Source organism: Gasterosteus aculeatus, chromosome X (genome assembly GCF_964276395.1).
Source record: "Gasterosteus aculeatus chromosome X, fGasAcu3.hap1.1, whole genome shotgun sequence".
Lineage (NCBI taxonomy): Eukaryota > Metazoa > Chordata > Actinopteri > Perciformes > Gasterosteidae > Gasterosteus > Gasterosteus aculeatus.
The window spans coordinates 15,602,865-15,630,465 of NC_135698.1; the positions used below are offsets into that span (position 1 = coordinate 15,602,865).

At 44.0% G+C, this 27,601-nt stretch overlaps 1 protein-coding gene across 4 annotated transcripts; it reads right to left on the minus strand.

Annotated features, from left to right (window-relative positions):
- Positions 1 to 1,940: 1,940 nt before the first annotated feature.
- On the minus strand, positions 1,941 to 27,473 carry LOC120809772 (ankyrin repeat, SAM and basic leucine zipper domain-containing protein 1). Of its 4 annotated transcripts, none has more exons than XR_013451114.1 (14): positions 27,073 to 27,473; positions 25,779 to 25,869; positions 24,780 to 24,902; positions 21,442 to 21,553; positions 16,107 to 16,218; positions 15,579 to 15,710; positions 15,304 to 15,416; positions 9,762 to 9,831; positions 9,314 to 9,373; positions 8,104 to 8,216; positions 5,065 to 5,170; positions 4,430 to 4,534; positions 3,540 to 3,640; positions 1,941 to 2,243 (listed from the first exon to the last, which is right to left on the minus strand). XR_013451114.1 is itself a non-coding variant. In XM_040163812.2 (13 exons), exons 1-13 carry the CDS (start codon positions 27,169 to 27,171, stop codon positions 2,079 to 2,081), a joined length of 1,401 nt encoding a protein of 466 aa, XP_040019746.2. In that variant the 5' UTR covers positions 27,172 to 27,445; the 3' UTR covers positions 1,941 to 2,078. The 4 variants fall into 4 exon arrangements, 2 of the variants coding, with proteins under 2 accessions (XP_040019746.2, XP_077938571.1); XR_013451113.1 differs by having other exon boundaries at positions 5,065 to 5,167; positions 27,073 to 27,301; XM_040163812.2 differs by lacking the exon at positions 3,540 to 3,640 and having other exon boundaries at positions 27,073 to 27,445.
- Positions 27,474 to 27,601: the final 128 nt, after the last annotated feature.

The window sequence follows — 27,601 nt, forward strand, 5'->3', positions numbered from 1 at the left end:
AAGGGAGACAGATTGAGGGATATAGAGAGAGACAGAAGGAGAGAGAGAGAGACACGAGAGAAGGGCAGAAGTGTGGTAGTGTTAAAAAAAAAACCCACAACGTTCGGAAATTTAACTTTTCAACTCCACTTCAGCGCCATTTCTACGCACTCTGCATTGCTGGAACAATGGCCCGACGGACTCTGGGCTACATTTCTTCTTGAGGTAACTTGCCTACATAATCATCTAAGCTATATTTTAATTTGATGCTTTGTTTTCTACAATTTTGCATCACCGTTGCAAAAACGTTGATGTACTGTATTGTTAGGTTATGGGTTTCTGCACTGAACGTTAGCTAGCTAGCTAACGTCAGTTTACCAAACGTTGGCTAAGGAAATGTTTCAATGCACTTACTGTGGCAGGTCGGTTAAAACACAGAGGGGTTATGTGCTTCATTGCAAACTTCATAGAAATGAACCACGTTGTTTGTTTAAGCTGGTTGCAAAAAGACCTCTGTTCAATATGGAGCATTTAAGACTCATTTCTACTGGACACATAACGTTAACTTATCAGCTTCTGTTGACGTTACTGTCGGGACAGCTCTCAAATGCGGTGTGGCGTTATGTAAACGTCACTGTCAAAATACAAAACATCTAATAGCTCATTTGAAGGAGCATCTCTTGGATGGACGAGCTGTGAGTTGTCCAGTGAGTGGATGTAAAAACGTTTTCATGGTCAAATCCTCATTCACAAGTCACACAAAATGTATACAAAAATGTATAATTGATGGGATTAATTAGATGTGCAGTTATCCTGGTTGTTAAAAAATGAACCACATAAAACGTGAAGATAAGTCTTGATTGAGTCTTGAGAGTGAATGTCATGCTGTCAGTCCAGCAGCTCCCCCTGTGTGTGTTTGTTTGTTTGCTTTGCCTGTGTGTCCCCTGTCTCTGCAAGGAGGTGTGGTCTCCTCCTGTTCATCCCCGAAGGGTGTGGCTGGAACAGCTGACGGCAATCAGCCATCAGGGGACTCTCCTACATCAACCCGGGTCTTCCTGCCATTCAGCGCCAGATAGGTAACTATGTATTCATGCCACCTGCTATTAGACGCTTTCTTTGTTTACCTTGTCCTGTTTTTTGCCACGTTGACGTCTTTGTGCTAAAATGGAGCAGTGCATCAATCTAACTTTGCCTTTGTTTCTGTTTTTGGGCTACAGAGAGGATCATCCCAATCCGCAGTGAACACCTGAGGCTACAAGTCCTCAAGCAGAAGGTCCCGAACCGCTTCGCTTCCTGGATCTTGATTTACAATAAGCTTTATTAAATATTTCCTGATGTTGACTGAAATATATGCCAACCAATTGTAATACATTATACCTTATATTTTTGCAATGGAATTCTGGCAAATACAGTTGCTTTGAACTTTGTAATAAAATACCGTAACTCACAGTTGTACTGTGTTTATCTCTGAGAAAGACCTTAATTAGGTTCAGAATGAATGCTTTTTTTAAAAAACATACCGTATTGTCTTATACAAACAAAACGGTAATTTACCGTATATTTCACGGATTTTTTTTTGCAGTGTGTCTTTTTTTTAATGATCATTTACTGTGAACAAAACTGTTCTCAACTGGGAATTTTACGGGTGGCAAAAAAACATACCGTAATGTCTTATACGGTGTCACTTTATTTACTGTAAACCTCTGGCAACCACAGCTGCCAGTAATTTACCGTATGTTTCACGGATTTCTTTTTGCAGTGCAATCTAAGTCGCTTTGGATAAAAGCGTCAGCTAAATGACCTGTAATGGAATGTTGAGATGGACATAGCCTAGCAGCAGAGTCTATCCCAGCCAACAACGGGCGAGACAATTGCTTACATGTATGCTTTATATGTTTGTATATGAATTAAGCAGTATTGTATTTTGCAGGTGCTGAAAACACGTTCAATTCCACTGTAAATAGGTTTCTCAACAGAACATTTTATTTTCACACAAACACTTAAAACAAAGTATTCTGAACTAAACTCAAAAACAAATTGAGCAAAGTGGTGCTACGGCAGCAGAAACAAACTTGTCAAACATTCTTAAAAACCTTCCATCATCCCCGCCATGGAAAACTTTGTCCTGCCCCTCCCCTGGCGGCTCTGTAGAGGAGAAGGAGGGAGGCGGCCCCGAGTGCGCTCAGCGCCACAGTCAATCGGAACCTCCGGTTGCCACGGGAAGCAGGTCGAGGGGGCAGACAGGGATCTGCAGTCTCGTCCGCCTGAGGAGGAAGAAGAGAGGAGGAGGAAGAGGAGGAGAGGTTCACATGAGAAAAATCACACAGTGCGGTGACCTCATGCATGAAGTAGAGGGGTCATCTGAAGCTAATCCAGTTTGGATTGTGGCAGGTAACTGGTCAGACTGGAGATGTGAGTACTGGGAGGGATTCACACAGGGGGTAACTGGTCCCTAATTCATGTAGACTCGCTGTCATTTGCATTCTAGTTGGTGATAACTTCCTGTGAGGCCGTTGCTATGAGAGGCCGGTTTCTCGTTACACTAAGCGATCCAATGTTTATGCAGAAATATTTATAAGTAGGGCACCGGTTCGTATACGGCCGCTACCTACCGCACCAAAATGCAACAGAATTTCGGTGCTAGCTTTTGATGCCTGAGCCGATTGATAAACTCTATTTACACTCTGATGACTCTGTTCTCGCAGCAGCTAACGATAGCCCATTTCCTCATGCGAATGACGGCAGATCGTTTGATCCTTTTCGTCTTTATTTTACGCAAAGCGTTAACTAAATATAGAAATAATAAATTCTGTCACGTGGTAGAAAACAATGCAGCTTTTCTGTGTTGAATGTGCTGCAATCATGACAATAAATCGAGACAAAGAAGGAGCGTGAATCCAACATAAATGCTTTTCAATATATATTACGTATCTTTAGTTCCTGCACAATGAGCATAAATAAAATGATTAATATTTCACAAATTTCGGTTTAGCACGAGTATCAAAAAAAACAATACCCATCCCTATTTATAAGTGCAGCTTTAAAATTACATACTTTCACATCTTTTTTTTGGCATTCGAGATTAAAAAGTCAACATTGGGAAAATGTATTTGTGGTTTGCCAAATCAGGGCTGGAGGCAGAAAAGCTGATGTGTTGATTTATTAATTTAATTTCTTATTTCCATTCGGCCTACTCTGCATGACGCATTTATACAATCACCAGAGGGCAGTCACAACCACAGTCCTCGTTCACATTGCAGATTTGGGTTTAGATGTTAACTCTTCATAACTGTGACATGTGTGTTTGTGATTAGTGTGTGTGTTCCACAGATGAGGTTATATTCAGTGTGTTTATGCCGGACAGTGAGTCCAAATGTTGGCATTCCTGTCTGACACATTCAAGGGTAACCCCCCCCCCCTCGCAACTAACGCCCCACACACACATTCACACACCCTTTTCTGCTTTCTCCCCGTACGTGCCCCCGCTTCTCTGTTTCCCCCCTCTTAAACTTCATCACTCCGCCAACCTGCGTCCTCTCCGCCCCCCCCCACACACACACCTTCCCGTCAGCCCCCCCTCCTCATCCCTCTGCCTCATCGTCTGTGTGCTGACAGGTTGATGTCACAGCGGTGCTGACTTATGGGCTGTGAGGATTCTGCCCTGTCAGGACGACACACACACACACACACACACACACACACACACACACACACACACACACACACACACACACACACACACACACACACACAAAGTGTCAGGTGCACACCCGCACATACCTGTTGGAGCTCACCAGAATTCATATGCACACACATACATACCATTCATTAATCACAATTAATCACGATTACAATGTTTACAAAGTTACAATGTCGTTGTTGTTAATTAACTTTTTTTTCCTAAAGACTAAATCTTTCAAGTAATTACTTTAGAAAGCGTGTATTTTAGACACTGTTGTTGAATTGTTGCAATGCAAAAAGCTCTCTGCATCTTCAGCTACCGTCTTGCTTCCTCCGATGGAACTGTCTAGAGGTAGCGGCTGTTTCGTTTCTGCAGTCAACAAAGTTACGTTAACTACCGGTACGCTAAAATATTTTAGCGCATTAATCTCTAAAGAATTACATTGTTTTTTAAATTAAAAATAAAACTACATTTCCCCTGGCCCCTCGCGTCCCACCTATAATACCTCCACACCCCACCAGAGGGTCACGCCCCACAGTTTGAGAACCACTGGTGTAGATGTCTGCAATCTGGTCTCATCAATTGTTGCGAAGTTTGTAAAATAAATAAATACATGTCGTAAAGTGTAATTCTAGTTTCAATTCCTACTTTGATTATTTTCTACGACAATTTAAGACATTTGCAAAATGATGGAGTAAGCAGAGCTCAGCAACATGCGTGTGTGTGTGGCGAGGGGCGGGCGGGGGGGGGGGGGGGGGGGGGGGTTACCTGGCATAGCAGATTGCGGAGGCAGGTGACTTCCTTCTGCAGATCTTTGGTCTGGGCTTCCAGGGCTTCCAGGGCTTCTCCTTTTGGGTCCGGTGAGAGAGCAAGCTACGCAGAGACAAAAACACCTGTCAATATTAACAGCTGGTAACTAAGACACTAGCAGTGCACTCAAGGAAGGTCGCTGGTCCCATCCAGAGAGGAAGCTCGATGCGGATATTCTCCGTAGTGACCAGCAGGGGGAAACTCCTCTGGTCCCATAGAAGTCTATGAGAAAATTACTTCTCTCTTGATTTATTCCCTCAGTAAACATTGTAAACATGAGTTTATGGTCTCATTGAAGTCTTCTTCAATACAGCATGATGTACATTTAGTAATAATCAGTCAAACAGACCCTAGAGCAGGGATGCTTTAGGGCGGGGCTCTAAGCTACAATATTTAAATTATGGTCAATATGGTAAAAAAAAAAAGATCTTGATGAGGATCTTAAAGCAAAAAGGTTCAACTCCTCCAAGAAGCATTCAAACTTCACACAATCTGCCCCCTGAAACGTCATCACATCAACTCGTTGGTCCACATTGGAGGCTCCTCTTTAATTCAAGATGACGAACTTTTCTGAAACGCTGAAGCAGACAGACCTGAGAGGCATGGCAAGCAAATTGTCTGATCACGGCCTGAATCTCCTCCGTCAGGTAGCAGCACTCATGCCTCACGCTTATCAGGAAGTTGTGCAGCTCCTCACTCCTGCAAGACACGAGGGACCCATCTTGCATTAACAACCCATTAACAATCACAGGGAAAACAGTGAGAATTTATTGGTCTTATTGTCGCTTAGCTGATCATTGACAATGATTCATCCATTTTGATATTTGATTGACAATTTGAGGTATTATAAAATAAAATGTGGGGGGGGTTTGCAGCTTTTTTTGTTTCATGTCATATCGCTTAGTTGGCTGCAAGATTTTTGTGCGAAACGAGTAACAAGTCCACGTCCCTGCGGACTCTGGGAAAGTGCTGACACCTTAAACTAAAGACCCTGAACCCGAGGGGCCAGCGTCCACACCGTTTACTATAATATTATCTTTATCCATCTTATTCTCAGCATCTTTTTGGTCTGCATTTAAAGAGTTTTAGAGTTTTAGCTTGTGTTTATTTCTATTTTTTGGACTGAGAGTTTAGAAAAAAGTGCTTTATAGATCTGCTGCATCATTAATATGGAATTGAAAATGTGGTAACCATTACTCACAGCACTAAATCTTTTTGTTAATGCAGCTACAGTTCAGGGACTTTGGTGCCGAATCGAACAAGTCACATGCATTTCTTCTTTTCTTGTTCACATGTCGGAGCTGTGAAGCCGAGGTCGTGCGAAGCCTGCTGAAGATGCTCGGCGCTGAGAGCACAGACAGATTGATTGGCCCTAAACGTGGTGTCAAAATTCTCCGCCTCCCCCACCCGGACACCACCTCGTCAAAAAACCTGTAGAAGAGCAAGCAGGTGGCGGACCCTCTCCCTCCCAGAGTCACTGATATTCATATATCAACCTCTCTCACCCCGTCCCTCTGGTCCGGTGGGATATTGATGGCTCTTATCTTAATGGTACATTTCCCCTGGTAGGGGGTGGGGGGCGGTGCTCCGGCCCTCTCACACTCTGTCAGAGGGGCGAGTAAACAGTGTCTGGCAGCCGGAGCTGCACCCTCACCTCCCTTCTCCCCGCTGTTAGTTTATCTAGGCAGCAGAGTGATGATGGGCCCCCGGTGGGAAGATATCCGAGGGGACCGCAGGACGCTGCGTGAGGTGGGAGGGCTCGCTGAGGACGCCACTTGTTGTGAGCTTTACTTTTCGTCTATACGGAGGGGAAATTCCTGTTTTTTTCAGCAGCAGGTGCCTTGCTCAGTGGCAGTTGCTGAGGGGAGAGTGATGCACGTTTACTTTCACTGCAGGCACTTCGCTCAGCAGCCCTTTCTTAGATTTTAGGGACAGAAATATTATAGTTATATTTTCTATTTAAAAAACAAATACTCATACTACGCATTAAATAATAAATAAAGCATCTTTTACGAAGCAAATAAAAATACCAACATTAAATCAACAAGGCGCTGATTAAACTTCCTTAAGTGTCTTTAGCACATTTCGGTTTTGCCCGTCTGCTCTCTGTTAAAATGAAGAATACACAGCTCATCACTCTTCTGCTCTGGGCTGCGTTCAGCGATGGGGTTTTCCCGACAACGTCGCGACAGCTCCTCAAAAGAGTGGAGCCAAAACATCTGGATGGTCCCCGATGGCTGGCTGGTAGTCTTACTCTTAATTTGATATGCAGCAGTTTTTCCTTTGAGTGGAGCATTTTAAAACACCAATATGTTGGTATATAATATATAATATCGGAAACGTTGTCAGCCCATTCGGAGCCTAGCTCGTCCCCACGGGGACCTCTGTCTCTTTGGACCTGCGCAGAATAACGTCATGGCTTAAAGTCACAGTCTGCCGAAGCCTGAAGAGCGACTTCACTGAAACAAACTTCATGATGAGTTTTGACATTTTGTGACTGTTAGTCAGAGAGAAGAATCCCCTCAGAACTTATTAGTGAGAATACAAATTCAGTGGACTTGTTTTCTGTCCTCACAAGCAGGCTTTGGACTCGGCTAGAATTACCCAATAACCTGCTTTCCAGTTCACTAGTCTATTGACTACTGACTATTCCCACAGGTCACACACATGTAAGGAAAACGTTTTTAGGACTATAATCAAAACTATGAGCGAAATAGAGGGATTGTGAAGGAGGTCTTTGGCTCTGACCCCCACCCCTCCTCCATCAGACCGCCTCTCATCCGGCAGGCGAGGGCGTTTGCAGCTCTGCTGAGGATTCATTAAGTGACGGGTGCGGTGCGATGGCTTTGTTTGGCCCCTGCCGCTGGCTCAATGTGGCCCTCCCATCGCCTCTCACCTTACAAATCATTACGACTCCGCTTAAACCATTAGGACCGGCTCGCGGCTCGGCCTACGGGGGAAGCGGGTGAGGGGGGCTGAGGGGGGTACGGAGCACCGACAGTGAGATGCTCATGGGGCGTGATGAACGACTTCCAGTAGAGGAGGACAGATAGAGCATTACGAGGAGATGGAGGAGGGCTGGATGCGGGGGAGGGTTTAAGGTGTGTGCCTGACAAGTGTTTAAATTGTTGCTACTAGAGTCAACACTAGAGTGTTTGTGGAATTCTTGTTTTTTCTCTTGTGTGTGCAGCTGACAGATTATCTCCATCTTATTCATAGCGGACCAAACCTTTTGGAATACTGTAAAGTTTCTCAAACACCTTTCGACAAAGTGTCCGTTGGACACAGCGATGTCTCTGTGGGGTCCGGTCTGGAGACGGGAGAGGAGGAGTGTGCACGGAAGAAGCCTGATCACATCATTAGGACTAATGATGTGATCAGAACATAAGAAAGAAATGGGGAAGATCCTCGGTCATTCGATATTTCCTTGTTTAGTCATAGCGAAGGTTTACGGGGCTGGAGAATACTTATTTTAGGGTCAGCGTCACAAAAAGTATTTCAACAGTTCATATTAACGATCAGATTCCGCGGTTCACATGCGCGTGGAACCTCTGCGGTAGAACCTAGCGCGTCACGGATTGCCGCTCTCTGGAGCACTGGCGTCTGAATGCTGGGGAGATGTGATTCCATACCCGCTCTCTGCTTGGCTCGGGAAGCTGATTAAGTCCAGGTCCACCTGGTCCAGGTGCATCTGCTGCACAGCACTGAGCAACTTCTGCTGGTCCTCCGGGTCTGTGATGCCGACCTGACAAACAGAGAAACTAATCACTCTTTTTCTTCACATTCAAATCTATTCTCTTGTGTACCACAAGATGAACCTATCTGATAGGTTTGTCTGTAATCCATAATAAAGTCTGTCCCAAGGCAGCAGATTCATTTCAAAAGTGCAAGGCAGAAAGTGTGAGTGACACTGTGTATTCAATAACCTCAGACACCTTTACTGCTTATAACTTCTCTGCTTCGATGGCCAACAGCTGCTCCGAGCGCACCCCATGGACCACACACTACACACACACACACACACACACACACACACACACACATAACGCTCCTCTTGCAGGGCAGTAAAGTACATAAACATGTGGGCTGCACTTCAACACGACTTTGGTAGCACGAGGTGAGAACCTGCATTTCCTCTGGTGACCACCAGTCAGCGACTCCTCTGTTCCCATAGACGTCTATGAGAAAATTACTACTGTTGACTTATTCCCTCAGTAAACATGAGTTTATGGTCTCAACGTCTAGCCTCAATATGGTCTTCGCTACATTGGCTTTTGGCAGCCAATGAACAGAAGTTATCGTATTTGGAATGTGGAAGAGTGACGTAGAGATGCTGTATATGAATCTGTAATAGACCTGCCAACCAGCGTGTAGCCCCGCCCCAGAGTGCTTGAAACAAGAGATTGAGACCATAAATTAGGTTTACTCATTAGGGAATAAATAAAGCGACAATGTGACCTCTCTTTGGTCGGTGAAGAGTATGTAAGGTTAAAGGCACTTCTGCGTTGGCTTCATTCTGCAGAACCCAAAGTTTCCACCTGATGGTAAGTAATGCTCCGAATTATTGTGGCGCTTAAAGGTGAACACACACACAGTGAAATTTCTACGGTGCACCTAAATGAAAAGGTTTCTCAGGATCTCTGTAATGGCCCAATTGTGGGAAACCAGACAAACCGTGGACCGGTTTGAGCACTCTCCCAAGTTTACAGAAGCATTCTCGCATGAATTATCTTAGATTACGCTGCCAACAACGATTATCCGTTTAATGCCCCCACGCCCAGCCGTTTCTTTCTGGGTCACAAAAGAGCTGACAGACAAACAGATGTTACAGTTATCCTCTACCTTCTGCAGGTCCTCCATCTCCTCCATGGTCAACAGGCGGCTCCAGGTGATGTCATTTTCCTGTGCAGGTGCGTAAATGAGAAGGGAAAGGGGAAGGGGGAGAAATTTACCGAATCAAAACTTTCTGCTATTGAAGCAGATGTGCCTGCATGGAGCAACAATCGACCTGCACCCCTCAAACCCAGTCGGCGTACATGGAGCTCCAGTTGACCCGTGCTGTGATTCGGGGCCGAGCCACAGTGGATCCATTATGAACCAGTCATCTCGTGTGTGTGTCTCTCTGCCAACGGGGCAGCTGTGCTCAACACATCGGGGATCGCCGTAGCTCACCCGTTGACTTAACGCTGTATTGCAGCACGTTATCTCTGCTCACCGGAGAACAGGAATCTCTCACAACGTTATACACACTTTTGACGAAATGTTACTCCAGCATGCAGTCGGTACTTACAGCAATGTCAGCGAGGTGGCCGAGACCCAGGGCGTGCATGAGCAGCTCGAGGTCGTCCAGCTTAGTCACGCTACAGAACAGAAGAATTCAACGTGAAGTCTATTTACACAGAATGAACTATGAACTGAGAGAGTATGATCCAGCTGTGAGAGAACTGAGCTAACTACGTTGTAATGTTCCAGTTTCCAGGAGGAGGGTTATTGAGTGGGCACCCAATGACCTAAATCATATAAATATTACTTTAATTGTACTCAAATTAACATGTTTAATTATACACTATATTTCAGAATTTAAAAACATTTAAAATTGTGAATCATTCCACAAAATGAAATATGACTATCCTACTTCATTGTGTTATGTAAACCAGCGGTTCCCAAACTCAAGAATGCCGCGGCCCAATTTGAAATCTGAAAATCTTTTGCGGCCCACCCAAACCTTTAACCACAACTCTGATAAAAACATAATGATTAAATGACCTTAAGAATTTAACAGACTTAAAATGTATTAACCGACAATGTATGTTTTGTATACCATTTTCTCCGGAGCTCATGTGCCGTGTTTTCCGCACAATAAGGCGCACCTTCAATGAATGACCTATTTTAGAACATTTTTCATATATAGGGGGCACCGGATTATATCTCGCGAGCTTGAGCGCCGCTCAGCATCTCGCCGTCATGGACGAGCTTTGGCATGTTTGGCAGAGCGCCTTGAGCGCCGTGTACAACCAGTATGGATCAACCGATTAACCAATTGATCCATATATAAGAGGCGCTCTGGATTATAAGGCGTAATGTTGTTTTTGAGAAAATTAAAAGGCTTTTAAGTGCGCCTTGGAGTGCGGAAAATGCGGTATATTTACTTTAATACTACAAGAGGCGCCGCTTTGACATTGTTTTGTTTGTCAGAGCCTTTTGTTGAATAACGACAGGCGGACAAGAGCAGCCGTTTCGAGCGAGAGCCTGATTGTTTTAATTTTCTTAATCTTTTAAATTGTTTGTGCTTCATCAACTAATGTTTCACATAACTAATGTGCCGCATCATAAATATTTTGATATTAATTTCAAACTTTTCAAAATTGAAAATTACCTGCAGTTCCTTCGCGGCCACCAAATAAAGTTTGCGTCCCCTGGGAACGTAAATGGTGACTTGACGGCACCCTTTTAGGATTTTAAAACTCTTTAGCTGAATTAATTATGACAAGTGGCAAAATGCTTAAGTTCAAGCCGTGGTTTGAAGACCAGCAAAAACCAAGTGTGCTTGAGCAATGAACGACACCAGCAGTTCTGAATGGAAGCCTTTGAGCTTCCTGTAGCCTCGTCGGTCAAACGGAAAATGTCCGTCTCCTTTGGCTGCGACCGAAGTGTGTGAGTTCAGACGCACCAGAGTATCGTTGACGGGTTTCTGACTACCAGAGAAAGTCTGCGAGTACCCGTTTCTGGGCTGACAGTGATCAGCCAGTTCCTGAAGAGACTAAACACTAGTGAGTGCGGTTTGTTGGTGTTTACGTCTAGTGGCTCAACAACACCTGCTGCACAGGCAGCGTATCGCAGAAAATCCAACGGAGGGCCTAAAAAGGATTCTTTATCACTTTACTATTGTCTAGGGCTGCAACAACGAATCGCTAAAATCGATTATTAAAACGTTGGCAACGAATTTCATTATCGATTCGTTGTGTGGCGCAATTATTACGTCACTCAATGAGTTGCGGAGATGCGCGCGGAGCAAAAATAAAAATAAAGGCGCCGAGCCGACGTAGAGGAAAGAGCAGCCGGCAGTTGTTGTGAGTCACATGACGCAGGGAGAGACGTCTGTTCAACTAGTCGTCTAAGGTGTGCGAGCGTGGGGGGTCCCGGTCCACGTTGTCCCGTTTTGACGTGAGGGACGTAACAAGTCTCCTGTCTCCTCGTCATCCAGCTGATCAAGCTAGCGTTAGCTCGCTAGTAACAGCAGTAAAGCAGTTAGCACGTTTTTATTTACTTGCCTCTTTTGGACCATTCATTTTTCAATGTGTTGTCTGATATTTTGTGCTTTGTCCCATATCGGTTATTGTTGACAAATATATTTGTGTGTGTTGTACTTTTTAATGCTGTCATATATGGTAGTCCAGTGCGCTTGCGCATATACTGTGGGTTATACGGTAGTTGATGTTATGCCTGTAAAGGGAGGCACATTAATCGATTATCAAAATAATCGTTAGTTGCAGCCCTACTATTGTCTAAAGAAATATGATCTGATGCTTTTATTTGGCCGTTTTAATCTGCATCACTTTTCCCAGAGCTCTTTCACCAGATGAGCTCTTGAACATCCAAGGAACAACTCCAGCGGAGTTACTTCCAACTTTTCTTCTATCTTTTGTGGAATTACTGGACATTCTAGTCAAAGGTCCGTAGGAGAGGTAAACGAGCCGGCTCGCTGGTGAGACTCCGCAAGCTTGGTTCTCGCACTCCGCTTCCAGGCATCTTTCTCTCCAACGTGCGCTCACTGTGCAACAAACTGGACGAAATTCAGCTGCTGGTGAGTAGAGACAGACTTTTCTACATCCTCCGTTTTGTGCTTCATGGAGACGTGGCTCTGTGGATCAATACCGGACTCCGCGCTCCAGCTGGCGGGCTTCCAGCTGCTCCGAGCGGACCGTGACACGGAGCTCTCCGGCAAGACAAAGGGTGAAGGAATCTGCTTTTACTTCAACAACAGCTGGTGCAACGACGTAACGGTGATCCTAAAACACTGTTCTCCTGATCTGGAAACTTTCTTGATCAACTGCAAACCATTTTATTCCCCCCGTGAGTTTGCTTCATTCATCCTGGTCGGTGTTTACATGCCGCCGGCGGGCAACGTGCATGAGGCACAGCGGACACTCGCCGACCAGATACGGTGTGTGGAGCGGACCACACGCCGTATCGCTTTGACTGCACAGACTGGGATATTTTCAGGACTGCTACTGACAGTCTGGATGAGTTCACAGAGGCTGCTACATCGGCTTCTGTAAGGACAGCTGTGTATGGTGGACCCTTCATGGTGTAATAACGACAGACCCTGGTTCACAGCGGAACTCGGAACACTACGCCTGCAGAAGGATCAGGCATTTAGGAGTGGGGACAAAGACTTGTACACAGAGTCAAAATACAAGTTTAGCACGGCGGTGAGAGATGCTAAACGACTGTACTCTGAGAAACTCCAACAACAGTTCTCAACAAGTGACTCTGCTTTGGTTTCGAGAGGCCTCAAACACCTCACAAACTACAAGCCAAAAACCCCCCACTCCATGAATGACCTGGCCGACGAGCTGAATGAGTTCTACTGCAGATTCGATAGACAATGTCCTGAACCCATCCCCCACAGCTCCACCAACCTGCCCCAGTCCCCCTCCATCAGCACCGGTTCCCCCCAAGGCTGCGTTCTCTCCCCTCTGCTCTTCTCCCCGTACACCAACAGCTGCACCTTGAGTCACCAGTCCGTCGAGCTCCTGAAGTTTGCAGATAACACCACCTACATTGGACTGATCTCTGGTGGGGATGAGTCCGCCTACAGGTGGGAGTCTGACAATCTGGTGTTGTGGTGCAGCCAGAACAACCTGGAGCTCAACGCTCTAAAGACAGTGGAGATGGTTGTGGATTTCCGGAGGAACGGAGTCCCACCTTCCCCCTTTACCCCGTGTGACTCCCCCATCACCCTGTGTGACTCCCCCGTCACTATTGTGGACTCCATTTCCTGGGCTCCATCATCACCCAGGACCTCAAGTGGGAGCTGAACATCAGCTCCATCACCAAGAAGGCTCAGCAGAGGTTGTTCTTCCTGAGGCAGCTGAAGAAATTCAACCTGCCAAAGCCGATGATGGTCCACTTCTACACGGCCATCATCGAGTCCATCCTCTGCTCCTCCATCACCGTCTGGTACAAGGGCAGGCTGCAGCGTGTCATCCGCTCTGCAGAGAGGGTGATCGGCTGCAATCTGCCGTCCCTGCAGGATTTGTTCGCTTCCAGGTCTCTGAAGCGAGCTAAAAAGATGGTAGCTGACCCCTCCCACCCCGGACAAAAACTGTTTGTGCCCCTTCCATCTGGCAGGAGGCTGAGGTCCATCAGGACTAAGACCCCCTGCAACTGAGCCCGGTCCCCCACTGACTGACTCTGACAGTCAGTGGGGTGACACTCTGTCACTTTCTTTCATTCTGCACACGTCACTAGTCACTTCCTGTTTTCGCTAGTTCACTTTATATCTTAATTTTAAAAATATTACTAACTTCTATTATTTTATTTTAAACTAACTCATAGCCTTATTCTACTAACCCATAGCATTAGCATTTTATTTTATTACTCGTGCACCGCCGTCTTGTCTATTGTCGTACTGTATACTGTCACGCACCAACCGTCAAGTCAAATTCCTTGTATGTCTGACATATTTTTGCAATAAAGGTTTCCTGATTTTATTTAGAAAATCAGATTTGGCAGATTGGATTTAACAAATTACTAGAAGTTCTCAGGGGACAACAATAACTTGGAAATCAGGTATCCCCCTATTAGATAAAACGTTAATAGGACTATTCTGTGGCCTGACTCACAAAACCGCTTCAAACCTTTTATTTCTCCAAAGGTGTGGAAATCAGCGATGTGAATGAAAGAGATGGTGTGAGATCCTGCAAGAAGACCCAATGCTGTGTATATTTACATACTGTGGAGTCTCTACCCTAGGCTGCCCCCGATCAGGTGAGAGTCTCTATTGCAGCACTGGTGTACGCAGAGGGGGCCGGGTGCAGCTCTTGGGGCGGGTCATCGATGGGAGGTATGTCCCCAGATCCATCCTTGATCAGGGTGATATGCTCCCAGCCCCGCCTACAGGAGCACGGCTGTGCTGAATTGCCAATCAGGGTGTCGGCATAACAGGAGCTGCACCCTGGCCTCTCTGTGTGTGCCTGGCTCGTATCCAGAGCAGAGCTCTCACCATCGGGCGGTAAGTTGAGACTCCACGTTGTTCGACCCTGTTAGTCATGTTGTGATCACCCCCTGACTAACGACCATCGGGCGGCAACGACGGGAAACCGAGGACGTTTTAAGTTGGTCTTTGATACGTGTTTGAGCCGGAGGGACCGGCAGCACGCGGACGGCGTCCTCATCCTATTGTTTTCTTGTTTTGTTGGAAATAAAGCCACGCTGACGGCGTGTTCACCCTTCCCCTCCTAAACTTTGTGGTTGTTTTGGACCCAGACGCATCACAATACATACAGGGACTATTTTTCTCTACACTACTGAAATGCGACACACAATGTTTGGTGGCTAATCCTATTTTGTGCTATTTATAATTTATAACTTATTGCTTAAATATTACACATGAAAATGACAGACATTAAACGTGAGTCCTGTTGGTAAAATGATCGTAACTGAGCGGAGGTATTAAGAATAAAATGCTCATAATTGTATTAAAGAAGGAACAATAGTAAAAGATATATAGGTCTTTCTGCTGCCAAAACTACACCGAATCTGACAGAATAATGACAAAATAATTCATACACAAAAACTGTGGGCCTGAAAGACTGGGGTGGTATGACCTTTCATTGGACGATGGAGGTGCAGAGTTTGTCATGAAGAACCTCGAGAGGGTCTCCTCCGTGGAGAAGGAGGCGTGGAGCGCTGACGAGTGGGACGAAGACGGCAGAATCACCTGTAATCGTTAGGATGCTCTGACTCATTGATCATCGCTTCTACAGGCCTCGGAAAACTGGTGATAGCTAGACTAGATTTTAAGAACACATGCCATTAGAAATGGCCAAAATGCCACATGAACGCAGTGTTTTGAAATGCATCACAATGCGGCTTCAGGTACCTGCGTGTGTTTGTGCACAGCCACGTCAGTAGGGCTCTTGCCAGCCTTGGTCCTTATAGTTTGGTCCGCTCCCAGCTGAAGGAGCTCCAGCACGGCCTCCTCTCTGTCGTACTCCATTGCAATACACAGAGCCTGCCGGAGAACATCAGTGTGACTTCATCATAGGCCAAGTAACGGACTAGTGTCCAATCCCTCAGGAGTTACAGGAGAAGAGCTAGCAACTTTAGCAGCACCGCTAACAGCTAATGGTTCGCTTCAGTTGCAGTGCGATGTCTTTAGGCTCTGTTCAGTGAGAACAACTAAAGACAATAAAACAAAAAACACTACATTTTACTTCCTTATTCAAATATTTCACATCATCCTATTGAAAAAAAACAAAAAAAAAAACAGTTTCGAACCTTTCAGATCAGCTGCCATGATCCAACAACATAGCGATTTGTATCTGCCGATCTGGATCAGCAATGAGTCAATGAAAGGTGCATCGTACACGTAGTTCCCTTTACTAAATTACGACTGACCGGGACGCACCGTGTATCCGTTGGCGTCCTGGACGTTGATGGCGGCGCCGTGGGACACCAGCAGGTTGATGACCTTACTGTGGCCGTTCCTGGCCGCCAGCATCAGGCAGGTAATTTGAGACCTGAGCAAGATGAAGAGGGAAAGAACATGAGGGGGAGAGATGATGATGAAGGTACAGAGACACACCAGCAGGGGGAAGCACACGTCACCATAAAAACAGAACTTACAAGGGACATGAACAATAATAACTCCTGTAGGCTCTAAAAAGGTTCAACTAGAAAAGAAATAACATATGTATGAACAGCAATAACTTCATAAATTCATATTCCTTGATTCTAGATTTTCCATTTGTGGCTTTTATTTGCCTTCACTTGTTAAACTTAACATCTTTGAACTTGATGACAAACCTATGTTGTGATAAGAACTTTTATTCTTTCATGCAGCACATTCACACAGGTAAGTAAAGGTAATAGTTTGATCTGAATCTACTGAAGCCCCTCCCCACGCCCCCTGTATGAAGTCATGGCGCTGCAATTTGATTCTTATGTGAAGTTCCGGAACATTTTACTGTTCTTTTTAGTACAACACGATACATGGGGGGTAATCTGCTGCAGTGGGGACATATCGACAAACAGCCTCTGGAGAATGTTTAACATGTGGCAATACGTTAAATGGAAGTTTAACAACTTTGACCTTTTTCAAAGTCAGTCCTCTGATGGCTTCATGTGTTTGCTTCCGTCTGATACGAGGGCTGTGTGTAAATAAGTGTTATCATACACACGGGGAGGGTCAATTCATCAAGCTTTTACAGGAAAACGTTTGTTTTTGTGTGTGAGAGAGAAACATTACAGCGGAAGGGAAAGAGGAGGCCTTTAAAAAGGGCAATCCATAATTCTTAAGTCAGCAAAACACACAATGTGAAAGTGTTATCACCCTCAAAGTGATTGACAGGTCTTAAATTAACCCCAATTGCCTGAATCCAAGTAAATACTTTGTTGCATTGCCGTCAGTATTTCTGGTATTCCAAGAACCCCGCTGCTTGATGTAGGCGGACTAGAAGATCCACAAGGGACGTTTAAAAACAAGATACTTGCCCCACAGCCTCCCAAAAGCAGGCATGTTGCAACTGTAGTATTTCATCTCATTGGACGTTTGTGTGAAATTGAGCATGTGAATTCTTGCAGAGACCCAGCTATTCTGCTGCGTTGATGTGTTTCATCGCGGTAGTCATATCATTTAGTTTATAGCTTTAACAAAAAGGTCCCAAATGCCAGAACAGAAGGGGGGAAAGGGGCTTTTGTGTACTCTGCACCCTCATCGTGGAATATGTTGCAGAAAGATTTAAAACTTACGCTGTAAAAAATGTTTCTAGGTTGCTCCAAATCATTTAATCTCAATGGGAAGGTTTGAATCCTTTTTTTTTTTAATACAAATGTTGATTGCATGAGAAGATTTATATTGTCCCCAAATACCCCCAAATCCTGTAAATTCAAGAAGCAGACAAATCACGACATGACTCGGCCCAACTGTCAAAGCCTCAGACAGCAGCGTCTCGTCCTGCCCCCCCCGTCCAGACTTATTTGTACGTCTCTACTCGTGTCTCTCCACTTGTGTCGGCAGCAGAAGCTTTAACTTATGTACCAACAAACGAACATGAACTCACGAATGAATGTGATGTGAATCGACATACCGCTACATTACGCTTTGAGGATTTACAAGACATTTAGTTAATGTTTTATGTTCAGGAGTCAAATAAACGACTGGCCTTTGACGTGGATGTCAATGAATTTATTGCACCCACTCATCAGTAGATTCCTCTGGAAAGGTGGTGTCATTTCTGCTTTCATGTCCAGTGCTACTGCATTTTCCCAAGCGTGGGTACCAAGGTCACTCCCATACTATTACACTGTGTGAGAGTGTGTGTGTGTGTGTGTGTGTGCGCGCGCGCGCGCGTCCTTCAGACTGTGCGATTTGGCCAGTCCCCAAACAGACAGAGCTGATTGATATGCAGTTCAGAGTAAACAATGACCCTGGCATCAGCAGGAAGGACTTCCAGAAACACCTGACTCAACTAACTGCATAAAAAAAAACATAATAAACTACCTGATCATTGGGTATTAATAGTTATCTTTTAGATTTAACTAAAACAAAATAGTAAAGCTACACAAAACATTTTCATAAATGATATTCTAGGTTTGATCTGCTGATCAAGTCTTCTATTATTGTTGGATTGACACACAATCATGATGATGAAGTAGGGCTGGGCAGTGCACCAGTTCAAACGGTATGAATTTCTCACGTTCATACCAGTGTTACGCCATAACAACTGACGTTGCCTTTCAGCAGGCCGCAGAATTTATTTTTCACGTCATGGAGGAGCACTCAGCGGTCGGAGCTACTTGTCTTACGTGTGTTGTTATAAAGGTATGACCATGACTCAATGTCAACAATGAATAACCCACAACAAACACTCTTTAACAGGGTAAAACACCACAACACAACAGCTTGTGACACATACAATTTGTAACACTAATAATTGTACATTTATAAAAATTACCCTGCTGAACTGCATGCTGGGTATAGCTCACAACAAGAAGTAACTCTGTTGCTACATGAAAACACAGAAAAGAGCGATACAGGAGGAGAGACCAACACCAACGAGAGACCAGAGATGCACCGACACAACTTGTGTCCAAGAGAGGAGCTGTGTCTGTTTGGAGGGTTCTTGGTTTTGGGAAATCTGACATAAGTTACGTTTGATCAGAAAACAATTTATTGCAAAGTCTTTCGAGCCTCTGGTGGCAATACTAGCAGCCACAACAAGATAACGAGCTAACACGCTAGCTAGCTAACGAGCTAACAAGTTGGCCAGCAAGTGGCAAACAGCTGTTCGGGTCCTTTTCGGGGGTCAATTCATTAATGTGTTTACTTGATAAAGCAGTACTGTCGCATACCGGGATACCGTCAGAATCTTTCTAAATACGGTGAAATGGATTTTTGACCAAACCGCACAGCTCTATGACGAAGATAAACAGGAAATGCCTGCCAGCTAGAAAAACACAATGGTTACAATGCAAACCTTTAAATCCATAAAACCGTCACTATTCATTGATTCACACATATTTCCCCAATACAATCAGAGGTATCAAAGAAGTTTGGAATCATGGGAAAGGCCTGGTTTATGTTTTCATGTTGTTAAATCGTTGCTGGTCGAGATGGGTGCGTCGATCACAAGCTTGAAGTCCTTTTCAGTCAAATCATTTAAACATTCACCTCAAAGTCTGAATTTGGCACAATTACAGCAGCACCGGGTTCGGTTTAACATTATCGTCTTTAGGGTCGCAATCGAATTCACAACTTTACAACTCTGAGCTTTACCGAAGGGTCTAAAAGCTTCATTCATAACGTTGTCCTATTCTGTGCTAAAAGAAGTCAAAGTCTAGAGTCTGGACCTGCGTGTGTTTGCACGCATGGTCCTGACTCAGTGTTTCCATTACATTTTAGAAATGGTAAAAAATCAAAAGAAAAAGAAGATTTAAAAAAATAAATAAAATTACATTTGGCTGAGAGACAGAAGGCACACAGCTGCTGTATCAATCGGTTTTGGTCTCCTAGTAATCAAAGCATGGGGCCTTTTTCACATCTCAAAGCAGAAAGTAACAGAAGTCTCAGCCGCAATTATGCAGGAAACTGACCGATCAAATTCCTGTTAGAAGTTGAGGGAAAAAATAATAATCATCACGTAAATCCCAAAATAGTATGAAGATAAACGCCCTGCAAACGTCTCGGATCAACCTTCATGCACAATTAACGTCTATGTGCAGCCTGGAGAAACAGGTTGGGATCAGAACAGTTAAGGGAGGGGGCTGGGGGGGCACACACATGGAGGCAATGGACCCCACATCGAGCTCCTGCTGGACTTTGAGAGATGACACAGGCAGCTTGTTTACACGGCAACGGAGGGATAAGCAGCTGGTGTTGATCATTGGTCTGATATCAGACGTAAGAGGTGATGAGGAGGAGGAGGAGGCGGCGACGGCGGTTCACACTCCGCACCCACATGAACTCCCCTTTGCTCTCCGCCTCTCATCTGCATCCCCCTGTGTCTCGTTACCTCGCTTCAAATATTTTGTCTGGTTAGGAACCAATCAATTTCCCAAAGCTCCAACGTGTCCATGTGTGTCATCAGGGGGCACGCACGTGTGCCGTGCATGTAGCGGCATGCTGGCAGCAGTGACAGTGTGGAAGGGGAGTAGCGACGGCTAAACTAGAAAGCCACTGGGGGCCGCACCCTCCCGTTGGAGTGGTAAAACAAATCCCCAGACGGTGACGGTAGAAGTGCTGCAGGAACGACGTCCTTCATTCCTCCACAGCAGACCAACACGTTGCACCGGCTGACGGATCCCACAAGTTACAACTTATTCATTTTTTTGGTCGGCTGAATCAGTTTGCACTCTCGTAATGTTGTTGAAAGTTAAATTGTTTTTACTCGAGTTAAACCTGCTTCTCCATTATCTCTGAAACAGCACATGAGGAAACGTGACAACGTACGTTAATTAAATTAAATACCTGCGTGTCGCACATTGTTGCTGGACATTTAACTCGGGTTTGCAGGTGAGACGGACATTTATTTGGGGTTTCAGAGAATAGATACATTCCACGCTGATTGTTGAAAGGATGCACAAAGGCAGTTCACAATTAATTAAAAGAAGAAAAAAAAAAGTTCAGTTCAGCTACAAAAATCTCCCTTTGCCTCTGTTATGTTACACCCTTCCAACAACTTATGTGAAAATCAAACAGGAGAAACCCCAAATAGGCTTTAATGGATAATCTGATGGTGTTGTTTAAATGAAGACATCTTAAATGTCAAATGGCATTGGAACATCTAAAACGATGACACATCCAAATACAACAACGCTGTTGAAGCCACTGTTTTAAATGACATTTAAAATGATTTACCCTGGTTCTTTACCCCTTTGACCTACAAATGTAAAAAAAAAAGAAAGCTTCTAAAATCCTCGAGCTCCGCCCCCTTACACTGCGTGTTTGTTTGTCTGTCTGTATGATACCAGTCTGTACATGCACATGCCATAACAGGACATTCCAAACAAAAACACACACACTGTATGGAGTTCTGCGGTGAGTAATGCTAACACGTGGCAGCTAACGAGAACCATCAAAGGACATTTGATCCAGCACCTCTGGGCTTTGGTTTCTTTCCTCTCCCCTGAAGTCACGTCTGGAGTGTTTCTATTTGGCCGGGTTGTGACAGTGCGCACTGTGCTGGAACTCCTATAAACATTTTGACCTGAAACATGTATGCAACCGCTCCCCTCCCCCTCACCTGTCCACCATGTTGGGATCAGCACTTCTGGATAGCAGGAGCTCCACACAGCGAGCGATTTTGTCTTCAGTGGCAGATGCCATGCAGCTGGCCATGAGCACCGTCCAATGGTCTGTGGACCCAAAAGTAACATTTAATTATGCTTACTGAAGAGAGGAAATGTCATAAGACTTATTATCAGAAGATAATATCCTCAGACAAAATCCAAGCATTTTTGGATTGTGTGGAGCCAGTCCTCTGTAGCTACATAACACGCTACACTCTAAGGCCGCCCACTTCTTCAGGATTTTGATTTAATTCAACATTCTATTATCTTAAGACACTCATTTCTGTTTCACTTTCACTTTCAACAGACTTTTAACGTAGCATCCTCAATGAAAGTTAACCAGTCTGCAACGACAGAAAGATACTATGAAGAGTTTTAGAGAAAGAAATAACAGTTTGGCCTTTTGAGGGGAATAACAACAGAGCACTGTGGCTGCCATCAAAGTCTTCTCAGACCCATGTCAAACATCGTAACGCAATAGAGCCTGAATGCAACATAATGAAGCTCAATGGATTTGTTCGGCCCATCAACCGCTAACAGGCTCTCGTCCTGCAGAGTTCAACACGACTCTGCTGATCATAATAACATTACAGGTCATTTAGCTGACGCTTTTATCCAAAGCGACTTACATTACACTTTAAACCCATGGCTTTTTCACATTTTTGCCCAGGGAGCAATTAGGGGTTAGGTGTCTTGCTCAGGGACACTTCAACTTGAGACATGGGGCAGCCAGGACTTGACCACCAACCTTGCGGTTCCCAGCGCACCCGCTCTACCCCCTGCGCCACGACGACCCCCGTAGTAACATCACCATGGAACAAATAAGGTCTTCCTGTTTACTGCGTCTTTCGTGATTTTAGACGACATTAGCAGCACCTGCGATGGTGTAGATATTTTTCCAAACGGATGAGATGTGCTAAAATATATTTGGTTCATTATGGAGATGGATAGCCATTTATCTGGCATCAGGAAGTGTGGCGGCCTGTACGGGGCCGAGTGACTTCCCGTATCTCGTCCTGATACGATCGGTCCGAGACCCACGGCGAAGAGCATTTCTTTTGTTTCACCTACGTACCTGCGGGTATCACAGCATCAGAATGTGTATTTGTGTGCGCATGCATAGCAGGGCCACTGCATGTGTATGTGCGTTCCTGTGTCTGTGCATGTGTGGCTCTACATCAGTGTGTGTGTGTGTGTGTCTGTGTTTACACAATGCGTGTGTGGGCGGGTGTAAACCAGACAGCCCGGTTTGAGTCTACAGAGAAGGGGAGTAAATAAATCCAAGGCCTGAGAATTAGTAGAGGCGGCATGACGGCAGTACGGTGACCGTTATCAATCGCTCGTGCATTCCTTTCGCTCGGCCTCGCCGCTTTGCCTCCTGCGCCACTGAGACGTGACCACACGTCATCCCCTCCTTTAATTATTTCCTTCACCTGCCTCAAGCATCAGATGTCGAGACCATGTGAAATCAGTCTCACACACACACACACTGGACGGAGTCTAATCAGATATTGAGAGCATGACCGCAGCTTTGGTTCCCAGCTTGGATCTCGGGACGTGCAGAGGACACAGGAGGGTCTTCGACGGATCCCCGGAGAAATCAGGAATGCAATGGTCACGTATGTGCGGCATCACCGGGGACATACATATAATTCAAAAGTTATTTCACTCTTAATTGTATTAGTCATGACAGGCATTAGTAGAGTAACAACAGCTTGTCAAACCAGAAATAATGACATAGTTAAACGATCATGGGTGAAACAGCATTATTGCCAACGGTTCTTGACCAATATATAGGAAATTTGCATTTGTGCTTTCTATTGGTTGATCCCTGATATTAAAGCGTTAATAACTAATCTGTTTCTAAATTGACAAGGGAAGTTGTTCCAGCTGCTATAACAATAAAATACCTGACTTGTTTCGGCGTCTCCCTTTTTTCCTTTAGTGCTGATCTGATCAACAGATCCAAGACTCAAATCAGGGATACAATTAGTGATTATTTTCTGACCAGTAAATGTTGGACGTTCAAATAGCTGGTCATAAAAACTGTTTAACCATTTTTTTAGCATTAACTGCATGGAACATGGCAATGATTATTGAACCTCCAGTAAGCAACTGCTTCACAGCTCATTCCTTGAGATGTTCTCCTGTTGTAGAATTACTGACCTAACTTCTGAGTACCAGCCAATTGTTCTCTTTAATCAGTCTCTCATAATCACAATCACAGCTCCCTAGAGACATTCTTCGATAACAGACTGATCATCCGCTGTGATCGAGACAAATTTGCTCTGACTGGAAGGGAGTTGTCGGCCTTCTATGGATCAGACATGACTGAACTAGAAGATGTTTAATGTTTCCAAGGATCTGTAATTGTCATTTTCCCACAGGATTCACGGTTCATTGTGAATAGAGCGACAGACCTCAGAACATGGACAACTCCCTTCCCCTTAGCTTATTTTACCAGACTGTCCTCTGTCCAACAGATGCCTTCTATTTCTCTCGCTTTGGGATGAGGGTGCTGCGTGTATGAACTAAAAACAACTCAAGAGGCTCGGCGTTGTGTTTCTGCAAGAGTTCTTCTTTGCCGTCATCGCCATTAAGTAATGACAGATGAAGCGTGTTGGTGCACGGGCCCGATTGGTCGCCCGATCTTTGGCTGCAGCAGGTGAGGAAATTGGAAAAAGGTGCCACGGGGGAAAGGATAGCTGGACGCCAACGCAACGGGGGATTGTCAGGAAGATTTGGCATGGCTGTTTGATAGCCAAGCCTGGAAGGCAGCAGTGTGATCAAACTATCAGCCAGGTTTGGTTTTACTCTGCTGAGAAGTGGTGGTTGAGGGATGACTGAGAAAACGGCCGTGGCTGTAATCCTGTTATGATATCGACCGTCGATCCAAGATGGAAGGAGTTCTGGTTATTTCAGTTTTTAAACAAATGTATGTACGCTACTTCCATTCCATGTCAGTGTAAGAGTCTTTAATGCTTTTCAGAGACACTCGCAACCATTAGCTGCTTTGTTTCAAAAATGAAAAGTGCATTAATGATTTATGCAGCACGTATAACCCATTTGAATACGCCTTGGCTGTGTGTTCATAATTTCCCAATGGTATTTGGAGATAGTGACTGAGTAGAGTAAATTGCCTGGGCTCGCCTTTAAACTACAAACAATTAAAGCAAAGGAGAAGTTGTCTGTATTTGGACGTGGCCATTTTTCATTTCATCAAGTACTTAGTGAGAATTATGTCTGGCGAGATAACCTCTCTGTCAAAAATAAAGATCTGAATGAATCTGACCTTTTCTGAAGTTGGCGCTAGCCCCTCTGTCCAGTAGCAGTTTGGCCAGGTCGTAATTAGCCACACTGACGGCACACATCAGGGGAGTCCATTCAAAGCGGAGCCTGGTGTCCACGTCCAGGCCTGTCCAAATCAAACGCATCAGATTATTACAAAACTCCCTCCAGCTCACATACACAAAACAAGATTGTTTTATTTTTTTTAAAGTTTTTCCTATCACACTTGATTTGTTCATATCACTTTCTGATTAACATCAACGTTGGGCTAAAACATCAACACCAGCTGCTTGCAAATGTTTCGCAATTTAAACTTTCCGTGAAGCATGCACATGAGTGTTTCTAGATGAAAAATAGCTTTCTAAAGTGTAGAACTTTATTATTTTGATGATTTAAATTGGATTAATCTAGTAGGTTAAATTATAAATTAAAATAAATAAGCCAAATCTAAGAAGAAAAGCAGACTCTCTTTCTTTTAATGACTCGTTGGATTAAGTAAGGACACAAAACTCAAGAGGACATTGGAACAAAATAACAAATCAGTTTGTAATAGTTCTTGCACGAGTCTTGTTGTGATTGATTTCTATTTGAAGCTAAATATGAAGCTACCATGGATGAAGCAATGATAGCGATTAGAGCACTGATCAATCGTGAACTCCTGCCCACACAGTCTTCACATTAGTTGGTAAAGTGTCGAAAAAGGTCAAGGAAAATAAAAGTCCCAAAAAAAAAATTAGGTCAAGAAATGTCTTGGGTCTAAAAAGTCATGGATAAAATGGTAAAGAATTACGAAAGAAGAATTACGAAAATGTAATGTGAAAAGAAAGTAAAAAAATATTAGGTCCAGATTTTGCAAAAAAAAATGACGTTGCAAAAGGTCTTGAAAAAATTGATGTTATAAGAATATTAGGTCGGTTATATTAGGCAGGTTGAAAACTATCATGGAAAAAAAAAAGATATGTTATGTCAAACATGGAATAAAAAAGTCTGACAGATAACTTGCCATTGTCCAACAGCTGTTGAACAGTGACAATGTCTCCTTTATCGATGGCTCTTTTCATCAGTAGCTCTTGTGCTACAGCGTCACCCACATCCTGTGATAATAACAAGATCAAAAATAATTCACCATACAAAATTACTGCAAGAGAGAACAAAGATAAAGACATTCCTATCAAAATGAAATAACAATAACATTAACTATCAGGGCCACTGTTCCACTTGTGTGTGTAAGGATGCAGTGATGTTAAATATAGTAATGAGCAGCTCTTTCCCTTAACATTGTATCTGTGGCAATGTTAAACAGGCAAATGCCCTGCCATCAGGCGGGAGTAGCATTGACAGGTGACTGAATGTCTTAGGTGTCCAATGTAAAGGAAATCTTACCGGTGCTAACGAATACTACAAGTTAATACTGTGTACTAATGTTGACAGTTTCTGAGAACAACTCATTTTATACAGCACAATTATTTACACATTATTTTTCTGAATTAAGTCATTTATGATTTATTCCATACAATCATGAATGGCTTAATTCAGAATGTCAGAAATTAATGAAATGCGAGGAACCGAAAGACGTGACAATGGAAAGCTGCAAATAGGCTACTCAAATCCTACAAACAGAGCAGAGGATTTAAGGATTTCGGCATTAAAAATGAGACTGAGCAGGATCAGCTAATCGTTGACTGAAATAGTTCCGTTTCTGTCAATGAACAAATCAAGTAATCAGTTCTAAGTTGAATGTTAACTAGTAGAAGTACAAAAAGCTGTTAATACTTTTTTGTTTTACAAGACCTTTCAATGGCTCTCTCATAATTAGCACAATTTGCTTGAACATTAACGTTAATTATGTTCGGCTGTGAAACTTCTTTCAGATGATTTAGATAATTTATTTAGTCTTAAGACATTACTTTCTTACTCGGTAGAGCTATTGGGAGAATCTCTAACATTCATGTATACAATAAACTTAGATTACTTCCAAACTATCCACAAAAGGGAAGTTACCGTTTTCTAATTGCAAGTACCGCTGGGGTTAAAAAAGCGGCACAGAAACGTTCACGCCAATTCTAACGTTAAATTAACAGTTAGCTAAAATTAACTCACTAGTTTTTTTTAGTTCGCCTAATGTTTTTTCCTCGTAGTTCTATTTCGTATAGAACCAATAAAGCGGCGTTTCAGCCAATAAAAAGACGCTTAACTCGATTTAGCTACAAGCTAGGTAGTAACGCTAAACGGCCAATGCGTTGTTGCTAACGTTAGCTTCTAACGTAATACCATAAACCGGTTTCTAACAGAAATACCGTAGTGTGGGAAGACGTATCCAAACGACCGACATCACACTCGTCGCTGCTTTCGCTTTCATCTCCAGCCGGGTAGACGTTATACATTAAGTGCGACATAAATAAACACGGTAATCTTTTCCCCAACTGGCTAAATTTTACTCCGGTCCGTTAATCCCTTTTTGGGGTTTTGCCCATAAATCGAAAATACGAAGCGGAGCCGCTAAACCGGAAGTACGTAGGTTTTCACAGTAACAACGCAATGTGTAAACAAGAAATCCGCCTGCGATGCCAGCGGTTAAAGTTAATTAATGGATATAAATAAATAATCCTGGTCCGACGGGATGTGTTAGCAACAATAGTTGACAACACGCACACTCGTTGCTCTTGGATCAGATACGGATTTTCTACGGATTGTCAGTGAAGGCAGAGCAGAGACAGTTCAAGGAGACCCAGAGGCATGCATTTAAACCAGTGATTCATCAATTCATCCTGTGATTTTATTTTGAAGGGACTTTTTTAATTCAGCGGAGTGTCCTTTTTTGCCAGC

Excerpts from the sequence above, each read along its gene's own strand:
- LOC120809772 (XM_040163812.2), bottom strand. The coding sequence starts at position 27,171 with ATGTCGCACTTAATGTATAACGTCTACCCGGCTGGAGATGAAAGCGAA. Across the intron at positions 9,832-15,303 it reads CCTCCATCGTCCAATGAAAG|CGTGACTAAGCTGGACGACC; the intron begins GTCATACCACCC and ends TCTGTTCTGTAG. Across the intron at positions 5,171-8,103 it reads CCGAGCCAAGCAGAGAGCGG|GAGTGAGGAGCTGCACAACT; the intron begins GTATGGAATCAC and ends CGTGTCTTGCAG.